This window comes from Pithys albifrons, chromosome 23 (assembly GCF_047495875.1).
Source record: "Pithys albifrons albifrons isolate INPA30051 chromosome 23, PitAlb_v1, whole genome shotgun sequence".
NCBI lineage: Eukaryota > Metazoa > Chordata > Aves > Passeriformes > Thamnophilidae > Pithys > Pithys albifrons.
Genome location: NC_092480.1, coordinates 40,101 through 49,232, shown reverse-complemented (window position 1 = coordinate 49,232; position 9,132 = coordinate 40,101). Strand labels below are relative to the sequence as shown.

The 9,132-nt window shown below is 50.9% G+C and overlaps 1 protein-coding gene across 1 annotated transcript; it reads left to right on the top strand.

The window, feature by feature from the left end:
- Nucleotides 1-3,708: 3,708 nt before the first annotated feature.
- LOC139682079 (uncharacterized) lies at nucleotides 3,709-8,421 on the top strand. Its single transcript, XM_071576051.1, has 6 exons — nucleotides 3,709-3,919; nucleotides 4,015-4,220; nucleotides 5,075-5,172; nucleotides 5,383-5,468; nucleotides 6,801-6,926; nucleotides 7,710-8,421. The coding sequence occupies exons 1-5, from the start codon at nucleotides 3,709-3,711 to the stop codon at nucleotides 6,815-6,817; spliced, it is 618 nt and encodes a 205-aa protein (XP_071432152.1). The 3' UTR covers nucleotides 6,818-6,926; nucleotides 7,710-8,421.
- Nucleotides 8,422-9,132: the final 711 nt, after the last annotated feature.

Here is a 9,132-nt window from a genome sequence, read left to right as displayed (position 1 = left end):
AATGGGGACAGTCCAATACATCAATCTTAACATCAATACAGAAAAATCCCACTGGAACCAGGCTAGAATAGGGTGGAATTTCAGCCAGTGACATCCTGAAACAGAAGCAGAGCTGTAAAGGGAACATTTAAGAACATTACCCACATTATAATTCTAAGTTCTTATGTCCCTTGAGTATATTCAAGATATCCTACCACTTCTCAAGTGTCTTTTGGGTCTAAGTGGCTCTGATTGGTGCAACTGGGACTGTCAGAAAAGGTTTAGTAGCTGAGCAGGAAGCCTTTCCCAGTGTCTTTTAGCCATCCAGAGCCGGTGTAACAGCCTCAGTGACCATGATGGCACTTTGACAGGAGCCGAAAGAGCAGGTCTTGGAACCTTCACTCCTTGCAGTTCACATTAAATTAGTAACATACATTAAAGGATTATCTTAGGTGGCATTACTTAAATGCAGCCGTGGAGGACATTGGCCTGGAGCAAAGGCACAGCAGAAGAGCCGAGCCATTGTGTAGCTCATACATGCATGAGTGCACAACATCGTGTTTGCACTGTGGGTGTGCCCAGGCAAATCCACAAACTTCAACAATTATGGAAGCATATGGACATACAGGGCACAAACCCAGTAAAGACCACAGTGAAAAGTCAGGGTTTTAGAATGATACAGTCATTTTGGAACAGGCAATTGGCACAGAGCGTGCCCTTCCTTAAAAATCAAGATGATCGGTTTCCTTAGGTCAGGCACCCAAAAACCTCAGGGATTTCCTGAAATCCTAAGAGAAGTACAAACTAAATAGTAGTTTGTAGTAGTTAAATTCAACAGTTACATATGCACTTAAGTGGCATGAAAAAAGGGAGAAGAACAGAAGTGAAGACAGGAGGGATGTGATCCCATACAGTGACCATTTGCACGTGGAAATGACCAGTCGGATCCTCCTCTCCCCTGAATAAATGAGAAGTACAAGAGAACCAGAGTGTGGCTCAGGATGTGCAGGGTCAGCGTGGGCATTCCTAGACTGCCCTGCTATACCCAGCAACTTCTAAGCATTCAGAAACATGTTTATACCAAAATTCATAAATTCCTTCCCCTTGACTTATTTTTTCCAAGATACTTCTTTTTGAAATTGGCACTTCTAAAAAAATCTCCTCTGTTGTTGAGAGGAACATTATTTACTAACCTAACTGTGCTGCATTCTGGTAACCAAACCAAATTATTTCCTTCTCTATAGGCAGCTGGCCAAACTGTGCCACATAAAATGCATCCCCTGAGGGAAGTGGTCAGGAATGGAAACTTCAGTTTGCCTGTTTATTAGAAGAGAGTTTAGAAGGGTAGAAGTTCTTGGAGAGAAGTTACCTGAAAGCAATTCAGAAGTAAATTACAGTTTGCTGTTCTAGAGCACAGCACCATAAATTTGTTCACAAGCAATGCTAACATTTACATTTAAAGTTTCAAAACATTTGCTTAAACCTGAGCAGAAGAGAAAACTCAAACGTGAAATTCACCTTTTACCTTTAAGTTTCATTTCAAAAATCTTGAACATTTGCTTTTTGGGGTAAAAAGAATAATCTCATTTGGTTATCTGCAGGTCAGGCTTTGTATCTAGCAAACTTTGTTGAGGGTTTTTTAAGAAATAAATTTCTACAGAGTCAAGACAGTGCTCAGGATTGTATAGAACTACATGCTGGGAAGAGAAAAGTAATTTAAAAAATTTATTTCATCTTTGTCTTCCCACAGTAAGAGCTTCAACAGCCTCAAAGCTTCTCCAGCAGAAAATACAGCAACACGGAACCTTGTTCAATCCTTCCAAGCATCTTTGTGTGGGGAAAAAATGGGGGGAATGGGGTAAAAATTGGGGAAATGGGGAAAAATGGGAGAGGTGTCCTCGTGTTCAGGGGCCCAGGGTTTGAGGGACTGTATTTCCTGTGGCTTTGCAGGGCACCAGTAATGAGAGGAACTGTGGTGTCCGAGCTGTGTCCAGTCAGGTCGTTTTCCTGCTGGGGGACAGAGAGTCTGTGAGCAGAGCTGAGATTGCTGTGTTTGGATGAGCAGTGCAGGCCCCAGGGAGCTGAGAATTCCAGGTGCTGATGGAACCGTTGCCTCAGGTGTGTTTAGTTTGTGCCTGTGAGAGGTGGGATTCCGGTGTCCCTGAGCCCTCAGCTGTGTCTGTGCTGCTCTGTCTGTGCCTGCTGAGTGTCCCTGAGCCCTCTGCTGTGTCTGTGCTGCTCTGTCTGTGCATGCTGAGTGTCCCTGAGCCCTCAGCTGTGTCTGTGCTGCAGGTTCTGTGCATGCTGAGTGTCCCTGAGCCCTCTGCCGTGTCTGTGCTGCAGGTTCTGTGCCTGCTGAGTGTCCCTGAGCCCTCTGCTGTGTCTGTGCTGCAGGTTCTGTGCACACTGAGTGTCCCTGAGCCCTCAGCTGTGTCTGTGCTGCAGGTTCTGTGCACACTGAGTGTCCCTGAGCCCTCAGCTGTGTCTGTGCTGCAGGTTCTGTGCCTGCTGAGTGTCCCTGAGCCCTCTGCTGTGTCTGTGCTGCAGGGTCTGTGCCTGCTGAGTGTCCCTGAGCCCTCTGCTGTGTCTGTGCTGCAGGTTCTGTGCATGCTGAGTGTCCCTGAGCCCTCTGCTGTGTCTGTGCTGCAGGGTCTGTGCCTGCTGAGTGTCCCTGAGCCCCCTGCTCTGTCTGTGCTGCAGGGTCTGTGCATGCTGAGTGTCCCTGAGCCCTCTGCTGTGTCTGTGCTGCTCTGTCTGTGCCTGCTGAGTGTCCCTGAGCCCTCTGCTGTGCCTGTGCTGCAGGTTCTGTGCATGCTGAGTGTCCCTGAGCCCTCTGCTGTGCCTGTGCTGCAGGTTCTGTGCATGCTGAGTGTCCCTGAGCCCTCTGCTGTGTCTGTGCTGCTCTGTCTGTGCATGCTGAGTGTCCCTGAGCCCTCTGCTGTGTCTGTGCTGCAGTGTCTGTGCCTGCTGAGTGTCCCTGAGCCCTCAGCTGTGTCTGTGCTGCAGGTTCTGTGCACGCTGAGTGTCCCTGAGCCCTCTGCTGTGTCTGTGCTGCAGGTTCTGTGCATGCTGAGTGTCCCTGAGCCCTCTGCTGTGTCTGTGCTGCAGGGTCTGTGCCTGCTGAGTGTCCCTGAGCCCTCTGCTGTGTCTGTGCTGCAGGGTCTGTGCCTGCTGAGTGTCCCTGAGCCCTCTGCTGTGCCTGTGCTGCAGGGTCTGTGCCTGCTGAGTGTCCCTGAGCCCTCTGCTGTGTCTGTGCTGCAGGTTCTGTGCACACTGAGTGTCCCTGAGCCCTCTGCTGTGTCTGTGCTGCAGGTTCTGTGCATGCTGAGTGTCCCTGAGCCCTCTGCTGTGTCTGTGCTGCTCTGTCTGTGCACACTGAGTGTCCCTGAGCCCTCTGCTGTGTCTGTGCTGCAGGTTCTGTGCATGCTGAGTGTCCCTGAGCCCTCTGCTGTGTCTGTGCTGCTCTGTCTGTGCCTGCTGAGTGTCCCTGAGCCCTCTGCTGTGTCTGTGCTGCTCTGTCTGTGCATGCTGAGTGTCCCTGAGCCCTCTGCTGTGTCTGTGCTGCTCTGTCTGTGCCTGCTGAGTGTCCCTGAGCCCTCTGCTGTGTCTGTGCTGCAGGGTCTGTGCACGCTGAGTGTCCCTGAGCCCTCTGCTGTGTCTGTGCTGCTCTGTCTGTGCCTGCTGAGTGTCCCTGAGCCCTCTGCTGTGTCTGTGCTGCAGGTTCTGTGCATGCCGACTCCGAGCCGGGGTCGGTACTGCGCATGCGGGGAGTACTTCGGATTTTTGCTACTGCGCACGCGCGGAGTACGGCTCGCCGTCGCTACTGCGCACGCGCGAATCACGCGGCGCTCTCGGTACTGCGCACGCGCGGAGTACGAAGCGGCGTCTCTGCTGCGCACGCGCGGAGTACGGTTTGCCGTCCCTACTGCGCAGGCGCGGAGTAGCGACCTTCGTCGCTTCTGCGCACGCGCAGAGTACAGACATTTGTCGTTACCGCGCACGCGCGGAGCACAGGCCTTTGTCGGTACTGCGCAGGCGCGGAGCGCGCAGCTGTGTCCCCACTGCGCTCTCTCCCGCTCGATGCCACATCCCGTGTTCGTTCATGGCGCTGTTTTCCCGCACCTGCCGCAGCCGGTGCCGCGGGAGCGCGCGGGGAACATCCCGCCGCCGGTGCGGCTGCTCCAGAGGCGTTCCTGGAGCGCGGCGCCGGCACCATCGCCCGCAGCGCCGCCGCCAAGATCGTGAGTGCCGGGGCCGCGGGGCAGGGGCTGGGCTGGGCTGGGCCTCAGTGGCGCTCCATGCACGGACAAATACTCTGCGTGCAGCTCGGTGGGTGCTTTCCCGTCCTGGGGGTGAGGTGAATCCTGGGCTCCTGTGCTTTTGTCAGCCGAGATGGAAAATTCCTGCACTTGGTTTTGGCAAGTGGCAGTTTCCCAGAATTTTCTTGCCTTGTTTGCTTCCTGTGGAACATGTGGACTAGCAGAACTCTCAGGGCTTGTGTTCAGAACAGGCTTGAGGAGAGTGAGTGAGTGAGTGAGTGAGGGAGTGAGTGAGTGGAGTGAGTGAGGGAGTGGAGTGAGTGAGTGAGTGAGTGAGTGGAGTGAGTGAGTGAGTGAGTGAGTGGAGTGAGTGAGGGAGTGAGTGGAGTGAGTGAGGGAGTGAGGGAGGGAGTGAGTGAGTGAGGGAGTGAGTGAGGGAGGGAGGGAGTGAGGGAGTGAGTGAGGGAGGGAGTGAGTGAGTGAGTGGAGTGAGTGAGGGAGGGAGGGAGGGAGTGAGGGAGTGAGTGAGTGAGTGGAGGGAGTGAGGGAGTGAGTGAGTGAGTGAGGGAGTGAGTGAGTGAGTGGAGGGAGGGAGGGAGGGAGTGAGGGAGTGAGTGAGTGGAGTGGGTGAGTGGAGTGGGTGAGTGAGTGAGTGAGTGAGTGACTGAGAAGGAGCCTCAGCGTGTCTTCCTTGTCCTGCACTGCAGGATCAGAATCCTGGTTTAGGTTAGGGATGCTTTTGCACTGGTGTGTGTCTTCGATGGTCAGAGCCAACTTTCTGCTGGGCCACTTAGGAAGAACAGTTGCCTAGAGCTTCATGTTTGCTTTCCTTGCAGCCTGGAGTGTTGGGGGGATTCCTGAAGCTGATTGCCTTGAAAGCCAGTGGTCCCCAAGGCTTTGACCTGCTAAACAGCATCATGGAGCATATGCCCCCGTGAGTATGAGCTCAAATTGCATTCAAAACTGACTTCTGTGGGCTTTGGTTCTGCAGTGTGCAGTCATGCCAAAGGTTAACACTTCAGGAGCAAAAATGTCACATTTATCAGTTAAAGAGATGGGAACAACTTTATCTGTGTTTTCTGTAAAGTGACAGCACCAGTCAAAGCCCACTGTGAACTGAATAACTGTTCTTTTAAATTTCCAGTGAGTGGGTTGACTGGTACAGGAAACAGGTCTTCATTCTGCTATTCCAAAGACTTCCAAGTTCCAAACCAACAAAACTTATCAAAAGTAAGTTCCTTGCTCTGAAAAGCTCCAGTGTGACACGAGTGGTTCAGAGTGTGCAGTTGCACAGATCAGGCATCCTGTACATGGGTGGGACTCTGGTGGCTCCAGGGACTTGCTCCAAATGCTCTGGAGTCAAGGGGGGCATAAAGGGCAGTGGCCACAGCAGGTGACACTCCATGAAAACTGAGGGAATGGAACTAAAGGACTTGTGTAGTTCTCCTCCTTTCCTGGTGTGTGTGATGTCGTTACTTGTCTGAAAGTGTCTCCATTTAATCTCCAGCTAATAGCAACACACTTGCCCTGTCACACAGCACAGCCATTCTGACCACTGCTCTCTGCAGTTTGTGTTCATGCTGGGAAACATTCCATGCTTTTGTGTCATTTTGGCCTTCATGGGAATAAAGTTCTGAGGAAGGGTTTACGTTCCTCTGTCAAAGCTGTGACACATTGTTGAAATCATCCCCAGGCAGATGGCCATGCTGATGAAATTCGTGATGTTATCTCTACACAGATCACACAAGGTCTGTTATTAATCCTTTAAAATCTGCTTGATGCCTCCTGTAGAGGAGCAAGAGTTACAGGGTTCTTCCAGTGGTGTTCCACCAACCAAATGGAAGTGGTGCTTCCAGCGTTCCACGTTTCAGTGTTGTGGTGCCCGAGAAGATGAGCAGTTTTTAGGCAAACTTTGGAGCAGCAAGTTAATGCCCTTCAGTAAAAGGGAACATTTATGAAGGCTGCCCTTTCTGTCTCCTTCTTAGAATGCATTTTGCTGCTGACTCTAAAGCGATTTTCTTGTTTTCATCTGGAGTTTTACTTTGTCCTTTTTCTTGTCTTCATTAACTAGTATGGCACAGGAAATGGGGCATGAGCTCTGCAGGAAATACTTGGCAGCATACAGCCAAAGGGAGTGTGTTCTGTTGGCTTGGGTTGTATTTCAGGCTGCTGTGCAGTTTTTGCCTTTGAAGCAGGAAAGAGTTGTCTCTCTGGCTGAAATGGCAAAGGAGGTTTGGCGCTAATCTGACTGCCCGGGTGCCTCTCCTTTTGGGGTTCATTTCTGATTTTCTGCCCACAGTTCCTCACTGATAGTTCAAGTTACTGATCTCCTAAGCAGGTCATAAAAGGGAAGGATTGCTGTCTCTGGTTTTTATCCTTTGTAACAAGTTTGTGTTTGCAAACATCTATGTAAGAGGGCAGCACCTTAACAAATTGTCTTGTGTTCTCTGTTTCCTGGTGCTTTGTGTGGTTTCTGCTTTTCTTTGGTCACCATAGGGTGATAAATCGTTCTAAGACATTTTCTCTAAATGTCATACTAACATGTTTGGAATGGTTTTGCAGAAAATGATAATTCCTGAAATCCAGAAAGCATCTTGGACAAGTTGAAAAGCAGATCCGTGCTGTTGGCATCACCAAGACATTAACAGAATGTCCTCCCGTGATGGACACTGAGTACCCCAAGCTGTGGTAGGTGCCACACTTCTTCAGGGTGTGCTGGTGATGCTGTTGAAGGTCTGGAAAGTAGGAGCTTTCACCAGAATAGGCCCCTCCAATAAACTCCTTTGGCATTTCTTCAGGCCCACTGTTGTGGTGAGACTCAGCTTGAGGCTTTTCATACCTTTTCATCCTTCACTGCACAAAGGGAAGTGTGTTTTCAAAGCAAATGGCAGAGCTGGTTTGAGATGTGTTTGAGCCTGGATTTGGCTGAGTAGAGCTCCACTGAAGGGAATTAGGCTACTGTCAGCTTGCATTCCTTCTGGAAAGCTGGGCCCACTTTTGACTTGTAACTGTCATAGTCAGGAGGCCTGAGAATACTCACAACCTGACAGGCTGTAGAGTCTTAGCCTGAAAGTGGAATCTGGGGGAAAGCTCTGGAGACTGAAAGGCAGTCCAGCAGTCTGGGGGCTCAGGTAGCCTGAACTGAATGACAGTAACCAGGTCCTGGACTAGAACTCTTTTTGAATGTACTTAGAGAAAAGCTGTAATCTGGAAAAGAATTGCTATTCTTGGGTTTGTATCACAACAATTTGACCTGCTAAAAAATGAGGGCATTGCTGATGCTGTTAATATGAGCAGCTGCATTGTGCCTGGAAAGGACCCAGACCCACAGTCCTAGTGCAGCTTCCCTGGGACAGGGACAGTGCCAGGAGTTATGCAAGTCCCTGCAAAGGGGTTCCAGGTAATCTGAGCGTTCTTGTGAAGCACAGGCTGTCCTCACCTGTTCACTGTTCCCCTCCCCTCTCCCCCCAGGATTCCTTTGCTGCAGGCCCTCCCTCCTTGGCCTCTTCGAGCTGCCTGAGGATGACACGACCCCTGACAAGGAGCACTTCATTGACACAGAGGATACTCCAGGCTATCAGACTGCATTCTCCCAGCTGGCCTTTGCTGGGAAGAAAGAACACGATCCTGTGGGGCAAATGGTGAACAATCCCAGGATCCAGCTGGCTCAGTCTCTGCACAAACTGTCCACAGGGTGCCCAGGCAGGGTAGGTGGCTTGGGCTCTGCATCCCTGGGCTGCATTCAGCAGAGAAGAAATGCCTCTGTGAGAATGGTCTCTTGCTAAGCTTTGATAATCAGCAAAATGAAGTGTGTTGTAGGCAGAAGGCAAGATCTTGCTGTGTCTTATTGTTCTTTGGAACTTGGCTTTTGTAAGGTTTTCCTGGTAACCTCAGAAAGGCCTTGTTTTTCACAGAACTTAGTTTAGCAATAAGCTCAAATATATGCTATTTAAAAGATGAAGATTTATCCACTTGATGGCCTATAACTAATGGTTGTCTCCTGTTCAGTTGCATGGACGTGGGAGATTCAGGCAGCTCATATAAAATTAGACATTTTGAGTGCACAGCTAACTCTTACCACATATAGTGTTTGTTTTGTTCAAGATTTGGGTAAGTAAAGATTGTCTGAGAGATGAGCTGTTTCTCCCTCCATAACTGCTGCTCTGAGAGTGTCTGAGCTTGTGCCCTGTGCATGAAGAGCCATGGCAGTGGCTGAGTGTCCCTGAGCCCTCAGCTGTGTCTGTGCTGCAGGTTCTGTGCATGCTGAGTGTCCCTGAGCCCTCAGCTGTGTCTGTGCTGCAGGTTCTGTGCATGCTGAGTGTCCCTGAGCCCTCAGCTGTGTCTGTGCTGCAGGTTCTGTGCCTGCTGAGTGTCCCTGAGCCCTCAGCTGTGTCTGTGCTGCAGGTTCTGTGCCTGCTGAGTGTCCCTGAGCCCTCAGCTGTGTCTGTGCTGCAGGTTCTGTGCATGCTGAGTGTCCCTGAGCCCTCTGCTGTGTCTGTGCTGCTCTGTCTGTGCATGCTGAGTGTCCCTGAGCCCTCTGCTGTGTCTGTGCTGCTCTGTCTGTGCATGCTGAGTGTCCCTGAGCCCTCTGCTGTGTCTGTGCTGCTCTGTCTGTGCATGCTGAGTGTCCCTGAGCCCTCTGCTGTGTCTGTGCTGCAGGTTCTGTGCCTGCTGAGCACCAGCCTGAATGCAGTGACAGTCTGGAAATGAATTGCTTTTCTTGGGTTTGTATCTCGGCAGTTTGACCTGCTAAAAAATGAGGGCATTGCTGATGCTGTTAATATGAGCAGCTGCATTGTGCCTGGAGAGGACCCAGACCCACAGTCCTAGTGCAGCTTCCCTGGGACAGGGACAGTGCCAGGAGTTAAGCAAGTCCCTGCAAAGGATGGAGTAA

What these genes read in the sequence shown, in the direction of transcription:
- LOC139682079 (XM_071576051.1), top strand. Translation starts at nt 3,709, where the DNA reads ATGCCGACTCCGAGCCGGGGTCGGTACTGCGCATGCGGGGAGTACTTC. An exon ending in CCCTACTGCGCAGGCGCGGA is followed by an intron (nt 3,920 to 4,014) that starts GTAGCGACCTTC and finishes GGTACTGCGCAG; the next exon opens with GCGCGGAGCGCGCAGCTGTG. An exon ending in ATCATGGAGCATATGCCCCC is followed by an intron (nt 5,173 to 5,382) that starts GTGAGTATGAGC and finishes TTAAATTTCCAG; the next exon opens with TGAGTGGGTTGACTGGTACA.